This window comes from Tasmannia lanceolata, unplaced genomic scaffold (assembly GCF_043159265.1).
Source record: "Tasmannia lanceolata isolate RefF3 unplaced genomic scaffold, GAP_Taslan_0.1 ptg000011l, whole genome shotgun sequence".
Classification (NCBI taxonomy): domain Eukaryota; kingdom Viridiplantae; phylum Streptophyta; class Magnoliopsida; order Canellales; family Winteraceae; genus Tasmannia; species Tasmannia lanceolata.
In genome coordinates this window covers 19,898,139-19,924,117 of record NW_027518688.1, presented here as the reverse complement: position 1 = coordinate 19,924,117, position 25,979 = coordinate 19,898,139, and the positions used below count along the sequence as shown (strand labels likewise).

At 37.8% G+C, this 25,979-nt stretch overlaps 3 protein-coding genes and 1 pseudogene across 10 annotated transcripts in view; 1 reads left to right on the top strand and 3 right to left on the bottom strand.

The window, feature by feature from the left end:
• Positions 1–2,519, bottom strand: part of AMY2 (alpha-amylase-like 2) — a 30,025-nt gene extending 27,506 nt beyond the window's left edge. The window contains exons 1-3 of one of the 2 annotated variants that reach the window (XM_077390638.1): positions 2,242–2,519; positions 683–748; positions 452–479 (exon numbers count right to left, since the gene is read on the bottom strand). In XM_077390638.1, the coding sequence (XP_077246753.1) occupies positions 452–479; positions 683–700 (46 nt within the window). In that variant the 5' untranslated portion in view covers positions 701–748; positions 2,242–2,519. Of the gene's footprint in view, positions 1–451; positions 480–682; positions 749–2,139; positions 2,202–2,241 lie in introns of those variants that run through there. The other variant, XM_077390637.1, reaches the window with a different exon arrangement.
• Positions 2,520–7,265: 4,746 nt separating this feature from the next.
• On the bottom strand, positions 7,266–11,906 carry LOC143886585 (trihelix transcription factor GT-4-like). Its single transcript, XM_077390636.1, has 4 exons — positions 11,734–11,906; positions 8,491–8,628; positions 8,145–8,405; positions 7,266–7,872 (listed from the first exon to the last, which is right to left on the bottom strand). The coding sequence occupies exons 1-4, from the start codon at positions 11,876–11,878 to the stop codon at positions 7,652–7,654; spliced, it is 765 nt and encodes a 254-aa protein (XP_077246751.1). The 5' UTR covers positions 11,879–11,906; the 3' UTR covers positions 7,266–7,651.
• A 1,276-nt stretch (positions 11,907–13,182) lies between these two features.
• Positions 13,183–18,311, bottom strand: LOC143886223 (uncharacterized). 6 transcript variants are annotated; one of them, XM_077390173.1, is made up of 6 exons: positions 18,111–18,311; positions 17,865–18,015; positions 16,175–16,314; positions 15,995–16,054; positions 15,825–15,893; positions 13,183–14,140 (listed from the first exon to the last, which is right to left on the bottom strand). In XM_077390173.1, exons 2-6 carry the CDS (start codon positions 17,992–17,994, stop codon positions 14,108–14,110), a joined length of 432 nt encoding a protein of 143 aa, XP_077246288.1. In that variant the 5' UTR covers positions 17,995–18,015; positions 18,111–18,311; the 3' UTR covers positions 13,183–14,107. The 6 variants fall into 6 exon arrangements, with proteins under 6 accessions (XP_077246288.1, XP_077246287.1, XP_077246285.1 ...); XM_077390172.1 differs by having other exon boundaries at positions 13,194–14,140; positions 15,995–16,057; XM_077390170.1 differs by lacking the exon at positions 13,183–14,140 and adding an exon at positions 14,160–15,670.
• A 300-nt stretch (positions 18,312–18,611) lies between these two features.
• Positions 18,612–25,210, top strand: LOC143886222 (dolichol-phosphate mannosyltransferase subunit 1-like; annotated as a pseudogene). Its single transcript, XR_013253711.1, has 10 exons — positions 18,612–18,735; positions 18,815–18,903; positions 21,416–21,515; positions 21,622–21,655; positions 21,729–21,805; positions 21,890–21,915; positions 22,369–22,533; positions 22,632–22,745; positions 23,455–23,576; positions 23,973–25,210. The product of XR_013253711.1 is annotated as a dolichol-phosphate mannosyltransferase subunit 1-like (transcript).
• Positions 25,211–25,979: the final 769 nt, after the last annotated feature.

Below are 25,979 nucleotides of genomic sequence, written 5' to 3'. Positions count from 1 at the left end.
TCAATAAGGGGAGAGAGAGAGAGAGAGAGAGAGAGAGAGAGGGGGGGGGGGTCCATATCGTATTGGACACCGCCAATACGGACATGTATTGACTGATACAGATTTGTATTGGATAGTATTTCAAACCACGATGTGTATGTATGGATACTGGGTAGAAAAGAATTCTGAAAGTAACATCAATATAGTCATAATTAATAAAAAACTTAAGTCAAGAAAGATGCTATTAGCATATCAAGTCAGAAACTAAACCATCAGAAAACGACAATATGTTCTTCACTGATCCAAACTGACTTTGCTAGGATATTAATAATCCGGTATCAACAATATGCTTATGGGCTACTACATTTGACACCAGAAATAAAGAAAAAGAAATTTTGCATCCCAAAGGACTACTTAAAGAAATGATGAAAAGGAAAGGAAAGGAAAGGAATATCCGAGGAAACAAGTGTACCATCAAAGGATTCTCTCCCATCAGAAACCTGCATTCAAGCACGAAGGAAGAACAATGGAAAAGCATAAGTTTGAGAACCCTACACAATCCTAGAAAAGCAAATAGCCAGCTAAAATTAGCCTGCCCTATTAGATAAAGACATTAATAGATAAGCTGTAAAAATTTGTAAATTATGTAAACAGAAAAAAACATCAAAACAAAAAAGAGAAATGGTGTGAGACAGATTCATACGCTATCCAGGTGACCCATATCCAATCAGAATAGTCCTTGAGAAAACCGCTTGAGATGGAAAAAGTCCTGCATACATAATCAAGCCATCATATAACACTCTATCCAATAATCTTTAAACAAAAAAACAGTATCAAGAATATATTCGGCTATCATTTCCAAAAAAAAGAAACAATAAAAAGAAGAGAATGACAACATCATGGACCCTCTCCTGAAATTGAAGAGGTATTAGTTCAAATATCACATTCAAAGTAAATGCACCTTCGTTTGAGAAAATTTTCGCATATTCTGTATCCACTATGACATTCAAAGTAAATGCACCTCAAGTCATCGAATTTTATGAATTTTTTTTTGGTTGCTGGGATGAGAAATGACTGGTTGATTCCATGTTGTGAAATGAAGTTTTTCGTCCTACTTTATTCAAACCAACCATTTTATGCCTTCTTTTTTTTTCTATGTAGTTCTGTATTTCAGTTATGCAGTTGCATTACCTCCAATGCAAATTGTGTAAAAGAATACATTAATTAGTACATTGCCTTATATTCTAATTTCCATACAGTACTATAAAATTCACATGAATTCTACAGAACTATATGTAAAGGGAGCTGAGATGCATCCCCCTTGTTTGGCTGACATTGGCGGTCATAGCTGCTTGGGGATTTTTGTAACAGGCTAGGAAGGAAGTTCAAGATAAAGAGGGAGTGTAAATATCATTTTTTCTCTATAAAGCACCATGTATGTGTTAAAGTATAAATGATTAAACAACATCAACTCTAACAGCTTGAGCTTTTGGAGTAATTAGTTGTTTCACATGGTATCAGAGCGCTATTGCCTCACAATAGGTCCTAGGTTCAAAACCCAACAACTTGCCTCACAATAGGTCCTAGGTTCAAAACCCAACAACTCGTTGATATTAAAAATTCATATGCACAGCCAATCCAAGAAAAGAGGGGCCACACGTGATGGGGAGTGTTGAAGTAAGCTTAAGCTTTTGGAATAATTGGTTGGTATCAGAGCGCTATTACCTCACAACAGGTCCTAAGTTCAAAACCCAAAAAAGTGGTGCCACACATGATGGGGAGTGTTGTGTTGAAGTAAGGTTGAGCTTTTGGAGTAATTGGTTGTTTCACATGGTATCAGAGCATTATTGCCTCAAGATAGGTCCTAAGTTCAAAACCCAACAACTCCTTGATATTAAAAATCCAAGTGTATAGCCAACCCAAAAAAGTGGGGCCACGCGTGAGGGGGATAGTTGAAGTATAAATGATTAAATAACACCAACTCTAACAACTTAAGCTTTTGTACTAATTGGTTATTCAATCATTTATACTTCAACAGAGCAGAACTACAAATGGGTTTATCGTGATGGGTTCGTTCTTCTACACTAACTGAATTTTTTCAAAGAAAATTCAAGAGAGGAAATGAAGAGAAAGGGATCAAAAGAAAGAAGAACGACCCACCTCAGAAAAAAAAAACAAGTAGGGATATGGCGAATGACGATTCATCCTTCAAATTAAGCCTATAAATAGGGAGAAAAGCTGTAAATTCGAGGCGAATCATACCTTTCAATCCATGAAAAGGATCGAAAGAAAGGTCGAATAAATCTGTTTGATTCGATTCTCTGAAAAAGGTCTGATTAACACCGTAGGACTGGAATCTGTGGGCAGAAATGCGTGTAATTTGGGGATGGGAAGAAAAAGAAAAAGGAGAGAAAGGGAATTCCCTTTTGGGTTTTCTGGGTATCGTTTAGATTTGTTGTATTGTTGTTGTTGCGGGTTGAAGAAGTTCACAGAATTCGAATTTTTCCTTTTAAAAGCTTTGCAAATGGGGTTTTGTGTAGGGGCTTCTCCCGGGGAAAGTTGGGATTGCTAAGGACACTCGTGCAGGGAGAAATGGTATCGGCCATTTAGTAGTCAGGCACCATCCAAGTGAATGGCACTTGGTGGGTCCCATTAAACTTTTGAATCCACTCAACTTTTGTTATTGTTGATGGATAGATCGACGGTTGGGATCACTTGTTGGTCATGGATTGGTGAGTGTTTCACTTGGTGGGTCCCAATAAACTTTTGAATCCACCCAACTTTTGTTATTGTCGATGGATAGATCGACAGTTGGGATCACTTGATGGCCATGGATCTGTGAGTGTTGTCCAAAGGTGCACAAAATCAACGGCCCTGATCAAGCCCAAATGTGGAATTAGAGCTGAAAACTGATTGCAGTTTTTTAATTGAGAAGATAATCTGAGGCCCAACCGGTTTTTAAGACGGGCCTGAATCGTAGGCCCAAATGCTTCTTAACGGGCCCAAGATCTTATAGCCCATCGAGTTTTACGGGCCTACTTGTAAATCTAAGTTAGTTCTTGCGACCCTTTGTGAGGAAACTATGTATGGATACTCTGAGATTCAAGCTGCATTTTTATGTTTGCTTATGATCTTGATGATGATGGAACTAATGATAGGATGTTGCACAAATACTGAGAGGAAACTATGTGTGGATACATTGAGATTCAACCTGCACTTTGATATTTGCTTATGATATTGATGATGATGATTGATGAAGATGATGATTGAACTAATAGTAGGATGCTGTACAAATATTGAGAAGAAACTATGCTTCGATAATACCGGATTCAAGCTGACAACAGTTATTTTGGATTCGGGTATGGGCCCACATTGTTTGGATGATCCAAAGCGTTCATTTGATGGGTCCTGACATAGATAGGGTGTGCCCAAAAAATCAGCTCCATCGGACCATCCTAACCCTTCAATCTATGGACGAACCTTCAGCTGAGGGGGCCTACCTTAAACAAATTGAAACTACAGGGGTGTATTTGTCACGTTTTAAACTATAGAGGTGGAAGTGGATGTGTCAGAAACTAGAGGGGGTGTAAATGTAATTTTCCCTTCTTAAAAAGTCATAGATTTACGGGGGCGTTTGGATACATGGATTTTACAAGCTTAAAACTGGATTTTATAAGCTAAAACATTGATTTTATAATCCTAAAAATATTTACAATCTAGTTTTAGCTTATAAAATCCATGTTTTAGCTTGTAAAATCTAGGATTTTACAATCGTGAATTATAAAATCCATGCAACCAAACAGCCTAATAGTTGGGATTGGTTGTTACTTGATGTGGGTCTCTGTCTGTTTATATGGGTTTGCCCCATGATTTGTAAAAATGAGTCTTTTGAAGCGTCCTCACATAAAGGATGACTCACTTGTTCAATGATTCAAACCATTTCAGATATTATTGTGCAATGAGGCATAGAGCTTGTTGAGCAGATTTCATGCACTTCACAACTCAGCGATTATGTGCATGTTACTTAGTCTTGATATGGTTGGGCCATGGAAAATCATAGTTTTGGATGACAATAATTTATTTTTTTTGGAAGTTTTTTCATGTAGACAATTATTTTTTATTTTATTTTGCAACCGTACTTTTAAGAAAAAGCAGGCAAATACACAAGTTGTTGAAACTACCAAAGAAGGTTGTTTTTTTTCAAACGCCTATATTGTAAAATAATAGAAAATTATATTAATATTGGATGATTTACATTAAGCACAATGAGTGTTTTTATAGAACACTCAAATGATAAATATAATAAGAGAATAAGATAATTATGGAAAGACATTATCCTAATCTAATACACTTTCCTAATCTAACCCAACCAACCAATATAGCCTAATCAAGTCAAATCTTCTAATCTCATAATATTTGATCTTGATTGATTTCGTTATCTAATTGCCCTCTCAAACGTATATCGATTGAACTTTTGATTACAATAGATATCCCCAAAAAGAAATAGAAAATTTGTAAATTTTGATGCACACTGCAACGATTGATGCCTGTTTGATATATGTTGCAGATATTGCATAAGTGATTGTCGCATGAAAGATGAGCCGCAAAGAGCTTCAATGAACTGGATTTGACTCGAGGCTGAATGAGCGAGTCATATTTAGGCCGATTTTGAATACTGAACATTCTGGAAATGGGTCACTATGGACCGATGCCGGAATGAGCAAGAAATGAGTCCTTATGGAACGATGTAGGAATGGGCAAGAAATGGGTCCTTATGGACCAATGCCAGAATGGGCAAGAAATGGGTCCCTATGGACCAATGCCGGCTGGAATGGGCAAGAAATAGGTCACGATGGACCAAAGAAGAGAAGAAAAGAAGAAGGAAAGAGATGGTCAGCAATTAATGGCTTGCGGTTAAATATCTAGCACCATGATAAATTTCAGAATTGCTACTTAGCAAAAGAAAAAATTGGGACATTGGAAGGAATTTTTGTTTTTATCAAGAGAATGTGTGCATGTCAAATTTGGCATCCTAGGCTTTGTAAAAGCAATGATGGAAGGTGAGGATTAAATAATAAAATAAAGGAGTTCTGTCATCAACTGTAAAGGAAGGAGGGAGGATTGCCATTGTTGCTTCATATATACCAAGCATCAAACATGGTGGGAATGTTGGGAGGAAACAAAACGTAGGTTTTTCAGCGAGACATGCTTCAAAGGTGAAAATGCAGACTGGGATTGCAACGTCGGGGCCACATGATGTGGAGAAGACAAAAGTGGAGGCGGGACGGGTACTACCGGCCTATGCCATGAAGGATGGGAGATCAATGGTGGCTGGCGGACGGATAGATTGGCCGTCCGTCCGCCTGAGAATGAAAATTCTAGGTTGTAGTCAAGCCAAGGAGATCGGTGGCTTTGATACCATGTAAAATAATAGAAAATTATATTAATCTTGGATGATTTACATTAAGCACAATGAGTGTTTTTATAGAACACTCAAATGATAAACATAGCAAGAGAATAAGATAATTATGGAAAGACATTATCCTAATCTAATACACTTTCCTAATCTAACCCAACCAACCAATATAGCCTAATCAAATCAAATCTTCTAATCTTAGAATATTTGATCTTGATTTGATATATATATATATATATATATATATATATATATATATATATATATATATAGGGCTATCATATGTGAAACAATACGACTTCTTAATAGGTTAAATGATTTCCTGTTCCTATCATATGGTTTTATTATTTATTCATGTTATGCAAATTGAAATAGCCCATGCTACGATTTTGTTCACCAATTGAGGACTCTTCGAAAGGAGCCAAGGCAAAGATACATGTTTGAAGCAATGAAGCACATGAAGCTGACTACTGCCATGATTCAGAGCAAGTGCATTTCTATTCAAAATTTCTTTCACCAAGTTGTTAATTGCATTCTTTAATGGAGCACATGAGTTTGTGTTGTTAATTGGGTTGTATCATGTTTAATTGAATTGCAGCAATATTGTTTTGAATGTAGAGTTTGTAGATGTGAAGGAACATTCTTTTAATAAGACATAAAAAAAGATTTTGCTGGGCCTTGGTATTACAGTTGATTAAAAAAAGATCCATTCATAATTGATCAGTGATAGCACCTCCATAATTCAACAGTCTGATTGCTATTCCATATTTCCATTTTTTTAATCCAAATGGAGGCTCCCATCGACATGTTTGCTAACGTAACACTTTGTTAATTAACAGGGTCGCCAGAAGACAATTGTAGCAATAGAAAATGGTACATTAAATTTTGAAATTCTGCTTAGCAGTATCATAGCTCAACATGCTCCATTTATGAGAAAACTATATTCTAATTACCTGTTGTAGTCAATATTCACTATTTTACAAGCTTTGCGTGATTGATCACCAAATTCTACAGGTTCTGCAAGTTTTGGAAGGGAAAATGGGGTCTAATTTGACATTGACAGTTGAAACTTTATGTAAAATGGTAGACAGCTTGGGAAATTGGGTCTAACCCCAACTCTTTCTCAAGAGGATAGTGATTCGAATCCATCTGGTAAAAGAAAATTAAAACAAAAGGCACACATAGAATTGATGAGAACCCACTTCATGAACTCTTGAAAGAGTACTGAAACCTTCATGCCAAAAAAATAAAAATAAAAAATAAATAAATACTAAAGGATAGTATAATGACATTTAAAACTTTCAAAATCAATTAATTAAAAAAATTATATATAGACATGAGATGGATTTTGCTTCTTCTCAATGCACTGTTCTATCAACGACTAATATTTATCTATCTCATTGCAGCTCTCTGATCAACTGTTGATAGCCATATGCTCCAATAGCTCTGACCTCCCTCCCCACCTATATCACACATATGAGTTGATTATTGGTTGACAACCCCAGTGGGTAATCCAAAATAATAATAAGAGATGATTGGACTATCTTCTCCAAGAAGATGGTTACAACTTACAAGGGTGTTTACAAGGGTCACATAAGCAAAGAATGTGCTTTGTGTGCTATCTTCGGGAGGGAATAACTATTTGAAGTTCTACATCAAGAAATAGAATTTCAGAAGTTTGGGCTTCAAAAATTGTTCATCTTTTAACAATAAACTTGACATTCAACCCATGTCATAGAGATATAAAAATAAAAAATAAAAAAATCACACACAATATCATGAGGATGAAGAAAATTTTCACGAAAAGCAGTGGTACTGTGGGAGAACAAGTTCTTAAAAGAGAAATACATTCACCACTTGGCATAAAATATGTCGATTAAATGGGCTCTTCGTTGAGTAGACTGAAGGTTCTCTACGTCGATAAACAAAGAGATCAACATATCGATCTTAACTAAAACATATACTCTATTGACAGTTAATGTTGATTTACTGGGATCCATTTCTCAGTGCCTTTGATTTGGACAAAAAGCTACCCATATTTACAGATTGAAAGTAAAGGAAACTTGTGCTCAAATCAGCCTTAAGAACGTAGACGGATCCCTGTGTTGTGAATTTTGCCACTGCTTGATTTCCAGACATCCCGTCGTGATAGAGCTTGTGAGCTCCCACTTTGCATGATTAATTATATACGTAGTGTCCGATGAACAACAAAATTTACTTCTTTATCACTGGTCAGCAATTCGACTTCAGAAGATATCACAACTTCATATCTCTGAATCCACTATGGTGGTATGAACCCATGTGATGTAGCTCTTGGATAGAGTCCACATCCTTGTAGGTACCCACTTGCCGCAGTGACTCAGATCCATGGCGGGTCAGAAGCTCACGGAAATCATCTTCACCGTACAGAGTGGCATCTTCTCCATTCATCATCTCGCTATCGCAATCACCATCGTGATAAAGCTTGATCGTCACACCTGAAAAGAGCAGTCCATCATACTCTTCTTTCAATCTGTAAGAAAACAACTGTAACTACATCTATAATACACCATGGATCGGAATTCCGCCGAAATGTTAAAGATTTCCACCGAAATTTTAGACATTTCCACGGAAAATTTTAATCTAATTTACATGATTTCGGCCGAATTTGCCACTGAAACTGAAATATTTAAATTTCGGTGGTGGCTGAAACCGACACCGAAACCAAAATTTAAAACCTTGTGATCAACAAACTGTATTGTTGGCTGACCGGGATCTATGTGAAGGGTGTAGTAAGTCTGAGGCATGGATCGATCAAAGCTCCTCACAACACCATCCTCATCTTCTACCCAAAAGGATCGTTTCGACCTCAATCCAAATGCGCTTCTAATGGCATCTTTAATGGCATCTGCAGATCCATCGATTCCTATTTTCCGTGTAATCTCACCCCACTTCACAACTATAATACGGCCGGCAGGTCGTGGCATGGTTGCAGGATGGCAATCCATCTCACTGTCTGAGGGAGGTACATCTGATACGCCAAAAAAATCAGTAATTGCAGCACAATTAATAAATAAAAGGTTAATGGAATCAGCGAGATCACAAAGTCATTGCACCAGAACAATAGCTATCCCTCCAATTCCATGAGTTTCTTCCATTTTGTAGAAGTGGACCTTCTTGAGGTGCAACGGAGCTGATATTGTGGCCATTCAGAGCTGGCCTTCTCTCGAGAGTTGGAGAGGATGGCTCCATGTCTGACAATCATAACTAATGTCAACAATGCAGTGGACAAACCGAAATAAGAAGAGCAACCATAAAAATAAGGGAGTGATAAATCGACCCCCATATATCTTAAATGGACCCCCATATAGGGCAGTACTGAGAGAGAGAGAGAGAGAGAGAGAGAGAGAGAGAGATGGGGGTCGATTTAAGATATTAGGGGGTCGATTTAAGATATTAGGGGGTCGATTTATCACTGCCCTAAAAATAATTGTGTATAGTTACAAAATAAAATGAAAACAGTCCCGCAATTCAATATGAAGAGAGAGGCACTGGCTTCCTAATGTAAATGCTGGTGGAGAACTAAGTATCTTGGGAACGCAACTCAAAATCTACATAACTCATTGGAATAAAAATTTACAAACACATATGCCATTGTATATCCGACATAATAATTTCACAATTCTCATTACAAGCAACAATTAGAGAATATGTGCATGTTATGAAACTTGAAAAGTGTAGTTCCGTGTCTGCAGTTACAGCAAAAGCAACTGGTATTTTGCTTGCAGCTTTTGATCAATGTGCCTCATGCATAGAAACTGGGGAATGCATCGATCATATTTTCATTCATTGAAGGTCTGCTAGAGAAAATTTGAAGTCGGACCCCATTGCTCTTTGGTGTTTCTTGGGTATTCCTAACACACATTGATGAGCTTTTTGAAGGTTGGAATCTTGACAAGTGTTTAAAAATGTGGATGCGGCACGAAACACGGCCGAAGAAAATCCTAGTCGACTTGACACGATGTGGTTGAATGCTTGGTTGACGCGGCTGAGTACTCGGTTGACGCGGCCGAGTACTTGTTTGACGCGGTCATAATTCGGGAGTCAAAGGAGTTTTTATTGATTATGTAGGGAAAAACGTGGATGCGGCGTAACGCGGAAAGCGGCCAAGGTAAAAGGGAGTCGACTGGAGGGAGTTTTAAAACTATGGTTTTGACTGTACGTGAGGCTGGATATTCTTTGGAGATGAGTGTTTCTGGTCAACATTTGGTTGATGTAGAAAGAAAGAGAAAATTGTATCTTCAATAATAAGTGAGGGCTCAGATTAATTTCCAAAAGGCTCAGGCTTTGACTACCTTTTGGGTCGGTGTCTCCCTTGCTTCAGAGGAGTCATCTCTTATGGGCATTTTTGGCGTGAGAACCACCGTAGCCGGTAAAAGCGCCCCTCCCCTTTGCCTCGCTGGTCTCTCCTTGAAGCTGGAAGACATAAACTCAATTTTTGTGGTTCTTGTCTAGGTAACCGGGTGGAGTGAACTCCTGTGCTCCTCTTTTGGGGTAGGCCATTCGGCTCATTCTCATGGAAATGATTTTCAATATTCCTAATTACTTTACTATTTATGGCGACGAAGAATATAAATATTACTATATTTATTCCTTTTTCTACTTCTTCCAAACGCATGATAATTCTGAGGGGTTGCGTTACGTGCCTAATCGGCCGTAACGGAAATAAACAAAAAGAAAATAGAAATGAGGGGGAAAGAGGTTGATTCGAGGCAACCAGACCTCCTAATGGCTCAAATTGAGAGGAACCATGACTCTCCTACAAAGTTTCCTTTGCTGTAGAATTCTTTTCTTCTTCTCCTTTCATTCCATTTTTTTTTTGAAATGGTTCTCCTTTCATTCCATTACAACTAAATAAATACAAGTAAAAGAGAATGCCACATCACAAGTTCATCAACCCACTTACAAGACACATCACCAATAACTAACCCCATAATTCTAAAACACATAGCCACTACATAACAACTAGATAATAACTAACCCCATATACAAGATTAACTTGCACATATCAGGTTGTGGGTTTTTCTTCCAATTGGGGCCCTCCCTTCAACACCCCCATGGGGATGGTCTACAGGGTTCACAGCTACTTCCCTTACCACATGATGCTTACCTACCCAACACTTGGAGTCCTGAGGAATGAAACTCGTGGTGACAACAAGTGGGCTTTCTTTGGTCCAACTGGCCAGAGTGATTCGAACAAATCGGAGGTGTAAGCAACCCGGTATGGGATTCAGGTGGTTGATTTTAGAGTATTAAAAAATATCATAGTTGCAGTCCCGCTCAATGTTATCAGGTGGATGAACAGCATAACCCCTTATCCTTGGAGATTTGCAGATGCAATCAAAGAAATATTGTATCACATCGAGGGCCATAGGGTGCACTTCCATTACATTTGGAGGTCAGTGAGTAGTGACGCCAACCGACTTGCTCGAGTCGGAGTTGATAGGCTGTGATTGAAGCATTACAATTTTCTTCCTCCCTGGGTTTTCTATACTCTATAGCGTGTCTCTATTATCTTCCTTAAGAGTGCTACTGTATTTGACTCTCTATTTACGTCTGTTGTATCTTCACCACCTCGGTCCTTCGGTTTAATAAAAAAAATTTACCATTCAAAAAAATAAAAAGAAAATGATAGGGACAACAAAAAAAGTCAAGGTTGTGGAGAAAGAAGGCCGAAGAATCATCTTTATAAAAATAATAGCATCACAAAATTAGTTACATATCATGATATTAAAATACATAGAATTGGTTGGTGGTTTTGTTTATTCAGGCATAGATTTTCAACAAAATCCAATTACAGAAACAACATGAGGCAGATGAAGGATTCCATATCCAATTTTGTAGGTTGTTCCAAACTTTTAGATTTTAATCACCGATAAGCAGAAGATTATTACACCATGAAAGACTATAAGCGGGTTCAAGAAGATAACGATAATCATCGAAGAATCGAACCCAGTAATTACAATACTAGAATCAGACATCGATGCCACAGAAAATAAAAAAAAAACAAATTGTAACTTTAATCTCATCAAATTATGATCGATTAACACATGAAAATACCGGTTCTCTCTAGGGTTTTGACAAAAATGTGCAAAACTAACTACATAAAGGGTGCAATTTGGATGATTTAAACTAAAATATGAAACACCCAAATGCACAAAGAACAGGCATATATATTCTCTTCTCATAATACCCAAAATCATCGAAACCCTCGAACTCAGAATCTACAAAATTAGGTTTCTAATCGAATTAAAAGAAACAGAAAGGCAAAAAAGAAAAGAAAGACAAGACATATGTACCTTTAGTGATAGGGAAAGTAGTGAAGGGATGGGAAAGGTGTTTGAGGAATGAGAAGGAAGGAGAATGGTGGTGGGTTTTGAGCTTTCGGAATAGATTCCGCCATTTTTCTCTGCAAAAAGAGCTACCGTGGTCTCTGTCTCGCATTTTGCAAGAGATTAGATATAAGAATAGAAGAAGAAAGAAGCTTTTCAGATCTCATATTCGGACCACAGATCGGACCGGTACGGTCCGTCGGAGTCCCGCACGGCCCACCACCAAAACACACTTTTAATTTTTGTTTTGCGCCATGACAAATTCGCACCCTCTATAGGATAATTCGCACCCTCCTTCCATTGAGTGTGAATTATACTATAGGGGGTGTGAATTTATCAACGACTTTTTTTTTCCGGACCACACTATGTGATGTATTAGGGGTGGTCATTTTTATTCTTACGATGTGTGGATTCGTAGCCACGTGTTCGGTCATCAGGTCTCATTGACTCTGGTCCCACTTTCATTGGATGATCCCAGCTCCTTGATCAGAGTAATGGAAAAAATATATGTAGCCATGGCCCATGGATTCTTATGTGATGTAAAGCTACAAGTGGGTCCACTCTTATTGGAAAGGGTGGCACGGTAAGAAAGAGCCCCGAGTGAAAGCTTTTACAGTGAAGTCACCTCAGAGTGGGCCACAAAAAAAAGGTATTGGACTGCCGAGGACAGCCTATGGTGAAGCATGGTGGAATGTTACAATTCTGAGTGGGGCCTGCCTTATTATGGGACCGGGTTGAACCCTGTATGTGACTGGTTTAAAGGGCCTAGCCTAATGCGTTCCAACAGCTCTGGGGTTTTTGGCACATTAGTTAGTTAGGTATCTTACACAGCCTACGGTGAAGCATGGTGGAATGTTACAATTCTAAGTGGGGCCTGCCCGGGTATGGGACCGGGTTGAACGGGGTTTTTGGCACATTAGTTAGTTAAGTATCTTACACAGCCTATGGTGAAGCATGGTGGAATGTTACAATTCTAAGTGTGGCCTGCCCGGGTATGGGACCGGGTTGAACCCTGTATGTGACTGGTTTAAAGGGCCTAGCCTAATGCGTTCCAACAGCTCTGGGGTCTTTGGCACATTAGTTAGTTAGATATCTTACACAACTTGAAGAATGTTCATTTTCAAAAAAGAAAAAAAGAACCTGAGGAATGCTTCAATTGAGAATAAGTTTATTCTAATACAATGTGACACCCCTAATATGACACACTGCGTCCCATCTTTAATAAATCTAAACTGTTCATTTGATAGACCTTGCTTTCAGTCTCCTAAGAACCAAAATTCACGCCAATTACATAATCATTAAGATCTAATAATGTTCATTTTTTTCTTGTTAATTAAACATTGACTCGAGCTCAGTAGCTACATTAGCTCACGAACTCGGCTTTCTTTGAGTGCATAAATTTGTACTGGAGTTTTTGTATAGCCTGTAGAAGTACTCATTTTGAGGGGCTCAACAAGATCTAGGAATAAAATAACTATAGTATAGAGGGTGTAACTTTGTATTTCTATTTGCACTATAACGTACTCCTTTAGAAGAGGTTGATGAGATCTATGTAAAGAGCAGTTTTTGTTTTCAGCTGTGTTGAGTTCGCATTTCGAATGGTTCGACGAGATTTAGGTAGCAAATGTCCAATTTTAGGAGTGTCTTTGCACTGTGTTTGACAAGAATGTCTATCTTTTGAATAGTTTGAAGGGAATGTCTAAATTCTGTATGAGTTCGAAGAGAATGTCTAACTTCTGAACTGAACTCGTGTTTCTGTTTGTACTATATTAGTACTCATTTTGATGAGCTTGATGACATCTAGTTAGGGGATTAACTTTGGACTTTGGTTTTCACTTTGGCCATGTAAGTACTTATTTCGAAGAGTTTGATATTATCAGTGTAGACATTATAACTTTTGAAGATCATAACTTTGCCTTCGAATTTCTATTGGTATGTACTTATTTCGAAGAACTCAAGAAGATCTAAGAGGGGAATAACTTTGCATTTGTGTTTCCCTGATTTTAAATATATAAGTACTCATTTCAAAGTGTTTGCCGAGATCTAGGTAGAGAATTTACAGCTTCCAGAAGCTGTAACTTTTGAACTCCAAAGGCTGAACTTTTACTCAATGACAGCCACATGCACAAGGTCTAGGCTAATAATCTAGTGCATTCTATCATGAACATGCAAATTGAAGAATTGCACAGTTTAAACGGCAAGGTCTTTCTCAAGTGCATCTTCAAAGATCAATTCAATGGCAACAGTATAACATTGATAAAAAATCTAGGTTACCCTGGCATTAACAATACTTTTGTAAGAATTGCACCTGTGTCAGTTCTCAAAAACCTTGCTGTTACAATCAAAGCATGATAAGCTTGACATTCCAGAAACTCTGCAGAATTGAAACTCAATGAGATAGAGACACAACTTTGTGGTGATTAGTCATACATTTCTAATAACTTGTTTTTTCATGTTGAATATGTCCTTTTTCTCAATAAAAAAGAACCTCCTCTTAATCCCCTATTGATTTTAATTAGTAAATTCACAAGCGCCAATGATGATTTGGAAAGAGACTGTCGTCACCTATGATTTAGTCGACACTTTGAATTTATTGTCGACACAAGTGTCCTGCCATGTCCGACATCACATGCGTGTCCGCTTGGGTCGACATTCCTTGGGACACTTTTAAATGTATTGCTAGGAGTGTTAGAGTTAATGTGGGTGTGTGGACATGTATTTGTGTAATAATCAATAATTTTATGTGTATGTGTGTGACACAATTTCTAGAGTTTTAATTGTTGCCATGTCAGACAATGCATATCTGTGTTGAAACTCAACACACGAATCCGTATTGACAAATTATGATTATATATACTTTCTATTCTAGCCGTGTCCCCGTTTCTAAATTTTGGGGGTTTGCTGTGTCCGACACTCTTTGTCAGTGTCGACATGCGACACTCGTGTCCGTGTCCACAAATCATAGGTCGTCACTATATTAGAAACTTAAGGAGACTCAAGGAGATGGAGAAACAACTTCAAGCGGTTAGTCCTAGTAGCTGTTATATTATTTTCTCATAAAAATGATGGTTGTCTTAGTTCCAGTTATCTCAAAAGAATGGAATTAACTTTACAAAATTCAGTCATGGTTCAGAAGCTGAGGCCCTGATGATCATGTTAGACATAGGCTCGGCCATCACATAGAGTTAATTGGAGATGATTTGAAGCCAGACTTTCTCTGTATGCGGAGTCTGAAGAATATCATATAGTATTTACAGAGATAATTTACTATGTTAGTGTCATAGGCATGGTGTAATTAATTTTTCTGATGACCATGTTCTGGAGACTTCTGAAGTCACAGGTCAAAATTCACCACTCGTGCTTAATTTGGGCTTGACTTCAAGAGGAAAGTCATATACATGCCATTAGCCGAAAAGCCAAAGACCAGCCTCATCATAAACAATGAAATAGATAAACATATGAAACTTCTCAATAAAGAAAGTGAAACAGATAAAACCCAATTTGGGGCATTCCATCTTCAGAGTTTGAAGTAGATTTGTCACATGAATGCCAGAGCAGACGACCAAGGGACGGCTAAAAGTACATAGCTGGAAGCTATGTTATACATCAAAACCCAATTTTCTTGAAGCGCCTTTAGGCAATATTAAGGCCAAAATGGCTGCAAGGCACCATTTTTCCTATCAGGACTACAAGGAAACTCTGAGAATAAGCTCAAGTTACGTACACTGTGAAGAGAATCGAGATAAGGAAACGAACATCGCAGAGAACAACAATGAATTGTGAGGACTTAAGTAGTAATCTATTAGCACCGAATGCAGTACTAGTTTAGGATTGATAGGGAGAGGCTCTTCAATCGTCTTGCGGCATACACAAACTCTGGGATTACCTGAAACTCATCCAATTGCTTTAAGAGCAAAGTTAAGCAGTTGGATTTCACAAGAAGAGTGTCAATAAGTCTTAGCATGAAGAGCATAAAAAATGGAAATTGCACAAGTGGTGGTTTATTGAAAAGAAGGAAAAATCCAAAAGGAATATAAATTACAGGTTTAGACAAGTACCTGCAACTCAAGATGCCTTTCAACAGCATAGATTAGTTGCTCTCTTGTAGGTGGGTAATGACTTGTCTTCTGCATTGTGAAATAATAACATATGTAAAGAGAACAAGTATATTGAAACATTTTTTCTTCCGCGCCTGAAACCGATAAGCCATATATGTTAAAGAACTCACGAGGTTGAAGTTCCGGCAATACCGCCACAGTGACGGTGTTTCTAGTTTGCTTAAATCAACCTTCTGCCCAGGATAATTAGAACAATCAATAAAGGAAACAGAGACTTCATAACAGTATAATTTTCTTTCTGAAGAGCAAAGAGATATGTAAGATGCAGAAAATAAAGTATGAGGTCATACTGATACACCCCGTGTGGGCGAAATGGATGCCTTAGATTGCAAATTACAGGAAGGAGACCGGCTTGCTGATTTGTGAGTTGACCCAATTGCTTTAGGTGGAGAATATCTCGGTCTTGGGGGCTTTGGGGTTCTATCAGATGCTGCAAGAATAGGCAAACAACAAAAGATAAGTTAGGTAGAAGTAGGCAACACAAAAAATTCAATGAACAATACAGCATATGCATCTTATGTAACAAGGCCTCTTTTTAAGGAAAATTCCATGTTCTACATGGTAATTGGTACAAGACCTTGATTAACCTTCTTCATCATTCTTGGTGCCATTTACATCTCATCCATATCTTTCTTTCTTTTTGTTTGAAAGATAGTGAAAGTATTATTGAGAGCTAAAAAGGAGACGAGCCCCTAAGACTGAGGTGGTCAAGGTACAATGGAAGCTAACAAGAGGAACATAGAAAAATAACGCTAAAATGGAAGAGAAGAACACAAGATAAGAAGATCCTGGGGGGAAGGAAGAAAAAAACTCCACGAGAAGGCTAGAGACTCCTGATCGGGCCAGTCAATCAGCGTCAATATCAGCAGACCTCCACACATGCTGAAAGCAAATCTATGTCCCTCAATGCCCTCCTGAATTTCTTCAATCACATCGGTAAATCTCCACAGATAATAGGTTTTGTTATTAATCCACCTGATAACGTTTAGTGAATATCCCTCAGCGATAATTTCTTCGAACAACCTGAAATTGTCTAGACACATACCTTGCAATATCGCTTGTACCTCCGCTTCTTTTGAGTCTTCCTGACCAATTGGCCCTAAAATGGCCTACTTGATGGCACCGTTGTAATCCTTAGGACTCCTCCCATTTCTGCAGGACTCGAATTTCCTATATTTAGCCATCGAAATTGAGTTTAAGCTCTCCTGCACTAGGAGGGGACCAAAGGGGAGCAGGAGAGGAATGACACTCTTGACTTGTACAAATCACATGCTAAAATGGCTAAAGGTGTAAGAAGAAGCTCCCATGAAGCAGGAAAGAATTCCAGCCCAAAGAACAGTCAAGGCTTGAGCCCCGTAGAAAGTTTGATGAGCACTTTTAGATTTGTATTTGAAAATGGGACTGTTTCTCTTAATCCATACATCTCTTGATTATAATTTACCAGTCTACATCACCACCTGATCAGATGCTGATAAAATAGAGTGGGCCAACTCTCCTAAAACTTGCTAAATGGAATCAGATGTGCCTATATGTGCTGGGTCTCACGACCAGATCACCATTTGATTCTCGATGAAACATCGACCTCGCCCACCCTTCCTTTAATGAGGGAGTCAGAATATTTCCTTCCACACAGTAATCAGCATTGGATGCCAAGATGTACAAGAAAATGATGATCATAAGTCATCCAGATTAAGAGAATGAGACAAAACATTGGATAATCAAACTCACCCAGATTTTAATTACCATTATCCCCTAAACTGAATGAGGCAAAACAGAGATTAAGAGAAGTTTTATCTAAATTAATTACAGAGAAAACAAGAAAAATGCTAAGCTCTCTCTCTCTCTCTCTCTCTCTCTCTCTATTTGATTATATTCTAATCTATTCTTGACAGTTGCTCCTCAAGATTGCCAAGATCACCAACATGGGGTCTTGGGTATGAAGATCACATCTATAAACTATACAAGGATAATCAAACTCACCCATGTTCGAGTTATTGCGCTTCATGTTTGTGAATTCTATGTTTTCGTGACTGCTTGGCGTTTCGCTCTCGCTAACGGGATTCCTCTTTAGCTTCACTGTCAAGGCAATGGTAAGTGCCTGCAACTCCATGGATGGAACAAATCAAAGAATCTGAGACAGTTATTAAAAACCCATGTAGGAAAAACAGCAAAGATGCATACTAATACATCAAAACAAGATCACCCATGTAAATTCATAAACCATACCATGTTCTACGTTGCATATATCTGATCCCAAAACCTGAAAAAAAAATACAGTTCATGGGAAAATACATGTAGGAAGAAGAGAAAGGGAGTAGGAGAGAAGAAGAAGAGGCCTTCTATCTAAATTGCCTTCAATCTTGATTGACTAAGCTTATTAGGGTTAATGCCCATTTAATGGCAACTAATTCAGTCCTCCTTAGAATTTAATACGTCTAAAATGGGTAGGAGAACGACAACATGAAAAGCGTTACGGATAAGTGCAATTTTTCTAGAAATGGACCCCACCAAATAAAGGGTCACGATTGGATATGGGATAGGATTCAAGGGTTCAGATCATCCTGCAGTCACTTACATGTCACCTGATGAGAGTGTACAAGATCAATGGCTTCAATTACATATAAATATCCCAATGTGGGGCCCAAATCTTTATAGTGAGGGTTCAAACTTCAAAGTAAGTATTCTAATGTGGGGCCCAATTCTTAATTATTATTTTTTGCATCTGAAGGGGAAAGAAGATCTGGAGACTTTATTGGAGATTTGTACTTCTGAAATGGAAGAGAATTTTGTGGGTAGAACAAAAACCCATGCAAGAAATTTCAGATTCTTCAGAAAATTTGGTATGAAGAAGGTTAGTTTTGATTTTTAATCCCCTGTCAGTTTTTATCCTATTCATCCCTTTTCATTTTTCTCATATTCTCTGCTCTCAGGAAAATAATAACTACAGCATCATCGTCCCCACCTACAATGAGCGTCTCAACATTGCCCTCCTCGTTTACCTCATCTTCAAACATCTCAGGTCTCTCTCTCTCTCTCTCTCTGTTTATAATATATTGTTCCTTATGTGTTTTTTTATCTTTTTTATTTAGGTAGTCTATGTTGAAGTATAAATTATTAAATAAGACCAACTGTGACTGCTTAAGCTTTTGGAGTAAATGGTTGTTTCAGATGGTATCAGAGCTATTGTCTTAGTATTTTAGGCCATGTTTGGATTGCAGGAATTTGATGGAAAGGTTTGGAAAGGAAAATATATATAGAATCTCTTTTTTTACTTGCAAAAGCAAGATAACTTGAACCGACCCTAGTCAATTTTTACTTAGAGGGACCTTCAATTTATGATAATATCCTTATAAATTAACAATAATGATATCATTTCCCTCAATTTTTACTTAGAGGGACCTTCAATTTCAATTTTCCCAAGTAAAAGTTTTCTAAGAGAAATGTTTTTCTTGCAATCCAAACAGGGCCTCAAGGCAAGTCCTGGGTTCAAAACCTAACAACTCCTTGATATTAAAAATCTATGTGTACAGCCAACCCAAAAAAAAGTGTTGAAGTATATAAATGTTTTAAATAACGCCAACTATAATGGCATAAGCTTTTGGAGTAATTGGTTGTTTCACAATTGGAGGAGTTTATATCAGAGAATGTGAGAAAGAACTGTTCTTTCTAATAATTTCCCAAGGATCCGATCCTATCTCAACTGGGGTAAAGATAAAGTTTATTGAGCCTGAGTTTGGTGAAAGGGTTTTTATCCAAAGTAAAAACCAGAGAAGCAGGATTCGTACCTGGAGTTGGGGATTCGCGAATCCCCGAATTGCGAATCCGAACTGTGATTCGATTCGAATCCCCGATTATGGGGAACCCCGATTCCCAATTTTGGGAACCCCGATTCCCAATTTATGACAACCCATTCCCAGGCGATTCCCTGCGAATCCCCAGCGAATCCCAACTCCCCAGCGACTCTCAGCGATTCTCCGGCGAATCCCCGACGAATCCCCGTCGACTCTCCTGCAAACCCACGATTCTCGCTTCCAACCATCCCAGGAGCCTTTAATTCCCGCTTTCGAATCCCGAATCGAATCCCGCTTTCGATTCCCGCCTTGGCAACCTTGGTCCAAACAAATTGAAGGATCTTAAGGTCCTGCTCATTTTGAATTTTGAGAATTCATTTTGAGTCCAAAACTGATTTCTTGACTCAAAATTGAATGCGGTTTGGAGTTTAATATTCACTTTTGGACTCAAAAGCAATTCTCGAATTCCAAAAGGACCATGGCTAAGTATATATGATTGGCCCATTCTCATTGTTTCTCTCTGAGTGGATATTGTTTATATAATCTGATTGGTTGAGGAACTATGTTCAATGCCCCTAAGCTTCATTGAAAAAAGGTGCACTAGTAGCAATGAAAAATAATTTGATAAAGGAGATAATGATACTACATCATTTAGATGCTTTATGATATACATAGAAAAACATGATTTTAGCTCTCACAAAGGTTCGATTGCCGTGGCTGAAAGTAGATCTAAAAGGTGAAAAAACAAGTCTTCTTCAGAATATGGATGCAGCTATCCTTTAACATTTCCAATATTCCCAAATTCATTGCTAGTCAGAAATTTATAGAAGTAGTCAAGAGAAATCTACATAGAGACCATATCAGAAACTGAGTACTTATCTAGCAAATAGTAATGAACATATATTGTATTTACTCTTGTCTTGTGGAAGGAAATGTGAAAGCTCACCCTTTGTGAAAACAAAATCCATTAACTGTCCTTGTTTTGGCAATGCATTTCTTATGGTAGATGGCCAATACATTCAAAATGACCAGACCTAGTTTCTGAGAGGCATGTATGCCACTATGATACTTGGATACTTGTGTAGGCTCAATGTAGCATATCCAACACAATACATGACCAATACTCATACCTGATACTACATGGATGCTTCTATTGATCAAAATGATAATTATAGTTCAAACACATTCCTCTCTTTTAGAATTAACTATCATGCCTTTTGCTTACTAGTGTCACATATTTGCAATTATAATTATAATTTTGAATTTTAGTATTATAGATGCTATAAAGTATAAACAATAAGTTATTAATCTCATCCTCTAGTAACTCTAGTTAATTTTATAATGTTTTATTTACGCATGTCTTGTGTCTTGCCTTATGGTACGGGATACCCGTACACATATCCATGTCCTAGACTTCAGAAACTGCGAGTTGTATTTTGTTTTCATGTCTATATTTGTATCCATAACTAGGTATCATAGGTATGTCATGCTTAGGATGGTTATTTGCATTTTAGAAAGTGTTAGTGAGATTGTAATACAAAACACAATCAAATAATGATTTTCTTATGCATTTTCTCCATCACACCGAGGAAGCTAAAGTGCTAAATCAATTGGGATTGGGATGGCTATATGTGACATTTTTAATGGTTGACCTATACACGGGCATCTAGTATTGTCATTTTATTTCTGAGCCACCATTGTATCTACACATGAATTGACCCTTAAATCCCTATGTTTCAGGGATGTTGATTTTGAAATCATTGTTGCAGATGATGGGAGTCCTGATGGAACTCAGGAAATTATAAAGCAGCTGCAGAAAGTGTATGGTGAGGATCGCATTGTAAGTGTTAGGGTTAGATTTACATTTAATGTGTTGTGGCTGCTCAGTACATTGGTAGGTTATTTGTCTTGTAATTACTGTCATTCTTATTTTTTTGATAATACAGTTATTAAGAGCCAGACCAAAGAAGCTTGGTCTAGGTATGCATCTCTCTCTCTCTCTCTGTATGTGTGTATATGTATGACATGTTACATTTAACATGTTACATTCCAGGCACTGCTTATTCTCATGGTCTAAAGCATGCGTCTGGCGATTTCATTGTAATCATGGATGCTGATTTATCGCACCATGTTTCTGTTCTCATTGATTTCATTTTATTTCCATGAGGTTATGATCCCATCAGCATGTAATTCTATTTTCTTTGTGTTCTACAGCCGAAATACTTACCAAGCTTCATCAGGTAAGAATTTTCCTCTCAAAGACCATTACATCATTATTGATTCAGATATTCAACTGCTCATACGTACTCTTGAGCTGTTTTTTAACAAATTATGGGAGCATCCTTGCATTATCTGGAACAAACATCCTTCTATTTTTGAAAATTATCTTTCTTAGTGGCCATTCTTCTCGCGGTTAAACCTAGCTTAGTTGGGCGGTTCTGCATGGTGCAACCTTGGGTCATGGGCTCAATCACACGTTACCTATAAAATACTAACCTATAGAAAGTAAATGAGGAAAATGAAAAAGAAAACCATTCTTATTGAAAAGGGGGTACCTTTGCATGTTTCCGTCAACAAGCACATGGTCTTTTTTCAGTCTTAAGAAGGCTTTCTATCAGTACAAACTTGTTAAGATTTTTTGTTTTAATTTGTATGTCATAGTAGCCTTCTGTTTTCTGCCTCACGTTTGTTAGGAAGCAGATGGAGACTGGTGCAAGTATTGTTACCGGGACTCGATATGTAAGAGGTGGTGGCGTGCATGGGTGGAACCTTATGTGCAAACTAACAAGTAGGGGAGCCAATGTGCTTGCTCAAACGCTTCTTTGGCCCGGTGTGTCAGATTTGACAGGATCATTCAGGTATGTCGCTTACTAGTAGACTTTTAAAAGGAACACCTTTCTTCTCTTAACGATTCAGGTTAAAGACTAAACATTCTTTTTTTTTTTTTGGTTTGAAGGCTTTATAGGAGATCTGTTCTCAAAGATGTCATTAACTCATGTGTTAGTAAGGGTATGTATTTCAGATGGAAATGATTGTTCGGGCTTCGAGGAAAGGCTACCATATTGAAGAGGTATTGATTTATTATGCTCGTTATTGTTGCTTTTGTTAAAAGTACATTTCTTCTTTAGATTTTGTAGGCTTAAAACCATTTTTAGGTCAATTTGAGCTGAGTAGATCCTTTCACCTTCTTCATGAAAATTTTCTAAAGGATTCATTAGCCGACCCCAACTAGTTTGGGACAAAGGCTTAGCTGAGTTGAGTTGCGGCTTAAAACCATTTTTAAAATGAAACTTTATTAAGATTTCTGCATTGCATCATGAGTTTGGTATATTTATTAGATGCAAATGTCAATTTTTGGTATTGATATGGAATCAGAACACGACATTCTATTTTTAACTTTTCTTTTTCTATATTACTCCTTCAGGGATTCTAAACGCATAGGCGCCCTTGCCAATTTGAGCTCAAAGGGAGCTCCCATTGGGTGAAAGTCACCAAAGTGCATTTATTACTCTTTGACTTTTACCTAATAAATGCACTTTGGTGGCTTTCACCCAACGGCCAATGGGAGCGCCCTTTGAGCTGAAATTGGCAAGGGCTCCTGTGAGTTTAGAATCCCTCTACTCATTTTTTAATATGTTTCTGTATATTTTATTATTTTCTGCATTATATTTTGTAGCCCCTCTTTTATCTGCACTTGTTTATTTGTTATATCCAATTTTAGGTCCCCCAGTATTTGATCCTGCTTATAACCACAGGGTTGGTGCTATGTTTATTTGTAGGTTCCCATAACCTTTGTTGATAAAGTCTATCGTAGTTCAAAGCTTGGAGGATCTGAGATAGTTGAATATCTGAAAGGCCTCGTGTATCTGTGCTTACAACCTGAATTGGAGAAAAAAACATGGTTCCTCTAAACTCTCTATTTTTTGTATGAGATTTTTTATTCTTATTTTGCGAAGTTATGAGTGTTGATGAGCAAATAATGAGAGGTTCTCGATGCCAGTTTACGTTGAGTAGTCTCTTTTATCGGCGTTTTTCTCTTTATCCTTTTCCAAGTCGATGTTCATGAACTGTGTATGTTTTTTGCAGCTGATGCTAATTTATCCATTTCTCTTGTTTAAATGCTCTAGTTGCTTACATTATAGTTGAAGAGTATTTAGATTCTTCAAAGCTACAACTATGCCACCAACTTCTATGTCCCTTCCTTTCGTTCCCTGGTCGTAGGAATGGGATCTGATTCTAATAATTTGAATTTCCCTTCTTCTTCCATTACTGAAATGTGGTCTTGTGTTTTCGACAGTAGAGGCTCAAGGTCAGGTCACCATTGCTCCCAGAAAGGAAGCTGTTCCCCACCCTCTTTGGTCTCGCACCTCCTTGAGGCTAGTCAGAAACCCTGTTAATCCTACTTCCCCTGCACCTGTTTCCATGTCTGAACCATCAGAGTCAACCCCGCCCAATGAAATTAGGGACATGTTCAACACCATGATGCAACAGATTGGTCGTCTTACAGAACAAACGACTTCAATGGGGTGAAAAGTTTGGCCCACCAGAGGAAGCTTCTTCTAGTGCCTCAGACGGTCATCTCCCATCCCGTCCAATCAACATAGAATTGTCTGAGGAATGAGAAATTTGAACAGTTGACGCAAGAAGTTATAGCTATTAAGAGTCATGACCCAAATGGTTTGGACCCAGATGAGTCCTCCCTATTCCCGGAAGTTTGCCTTCACCCAGGGTTTAAGGTCTGGAATTTGAAAATTTTAATGGGAATGGGTGTCCAAAGATGCACCTTAAGATTTACACTGGGCTACTTCAACCTCAAGGCTTGCCACTAGAACAGATGTCGCAATTATTCCAACTGTCGTTAACAGGAGTGGCCCGGAAGTGGCTCTGGAGTCTAGATCAAGAATGTAGTTTTGAAAATTTTGAGGGAATCCTCTTGCAAAAGATGAATTTCTATCTGAAAATCCGTCTTTTGCAAGAAGGATTTCAAGCTCCCCTTTCTTACTTTCTATCAATTTGATCCTTGAAATCAGCTGCATCAAGGCTCCATTTTCTGGCGACTCCTCACTGGAAATCATAAATTTCTATGGAAGAAACCATTGATTGGAGAAAGATAGAAGAAGAAACTGGAATTGAAAAGAAATCTGTCCAAAGTTTGTTGAAATTCAAGATTTCATGTGGGTTTTCCGAATACTTTCTTCAATTTGCAAAGGTAAGTGACTTCTCTCTCAATTCATTCTGCAAGTGCCATTTCCTTCATCTACTGTGGTACTTCACACTTTCTTGGAAATGTGAGCGAATTTGAATGCTAAAGCTCCTGATTTGTATCCACAAGAAAATTATTCAAGATGTAAAATTTAATTTGTAACACTTCTTTGCTCAACTGTGTCACTTAATCTAATTCAATTCATCTATGGAGTGTCATGCAATTGTTGTAGTTATCAGATCTGAACTCAGTTTGTCCCAGTAAATATAAGAATCAGAGATTCCTATTTGCTGGTTATTTTCTTATGTGAAAAAGCCTTTGAACTCGAGGAATTTTGGATGCTATGTAGATCGAGTTTTAGATCTGGTGCTTTCAATTTGTTTTCATGATTGTATTTGAAGAGGAGTTGAATCCTGGACCATTTCTTTACTTGCTCTGGTTTTGTGACATCAAAATTTGGTTTCGGAGTTAATGTTGCTTTCCTATCATCACCTGATTGTCATTAGAATCCACTCTGTTTAGAGTACCTTCAGAAGACTCTAGGACCCTTGAAAGTTCCTGTGTGTTTGAAGGTATTACAATGAGGTCTATATAAAGACCGAGTCTGTGAACGTCTAATGGCACAACTCTTCCATAGATGTTCTCAAATTTTCAGGTTCCTATCCGTCCATAGCTTAAAGAAAGTTCAAGTGCCAAACACGATTAGCTTTAGGAATGATTTATGCTCCGGTTATTGATGAAATTTCAATATATTCACATGCAGCCGAGAATGAAAAGTTATTGGGGAAATTCTGCTCTCAGAATTTAGTGATGCAATCTCGCAATTTCTCTTTTGGCTTAAGTTGCTGCCAACATGAAAATGTGCTCGAATGTTGAATATATAGAGCAGATATTAGCTACCTTGTGTTTTAATTCTAGATCATTTAATTACATATCAGTTCAACCATAAATCTGAGAAAGTTAAAGTTTCCAACAACAGTCATTATGATTTTTGGGATGCTGTCCAAGTTGAGAAATGATTCTTGCTATCATTACTCACATTAGTGCATTTGAGTCTCTTGCTGTCGTTATTGTCAGAGTTAAGCTTGGTTTGAGAGCCAA

What these genes read in the sequence shown, in the direction of transcription:
- LOC143886585 (XM_077390636.1), bottom strand. Translation starts at nt 11,878, where the DNA reads ATGCGAGACAGAGACCACGGTAGCTCTTTTTGCAGAGAAAAATGGCGG. An exon ending in TACTTTCCCTATCACTAAAG is followed by an intron (nt 8,629 to 11,733) that starts GTACATATGTCT and finishes TATGATTGTCAG; the next exon opens with ACATGGAGCCATCCTCTCCA. An exon ending in GAGGGATAGCTATTGTTCTG is followed by an intron (nt 8,406 to 8,490) that starts GTGCAATGACTT and finishes TTGGCGTATCAG; the next exon opens with ATGTACCTCCCTCAGACAGT.
- LOC143886223 (XM_077390168.1), bottom strand. Translation starts at nt 17,994, where the DNA reads ATGGAGTTGCAGGCACTTACCATTGCCTTGACAGTGAAGCTAAAGAGG. An exon ending in GCGCAATAACTCGAACATGG is followed by an intron (nt 16,315 to 17,864) that starts GTGAGTTTGATT and finishes CTATTCTTGCAG; the next exon opens with CATCTGATAGAACCCCAAAG. An exon ending in ATTGCCGGAACTTCAACCTC is followed by an intron (nt 15,894 to 15,994) that starts GTGAGTTCTTTA and finishes TTCACAATGCAG; the next exon opens with AAGACAAGTCATTACCCACC.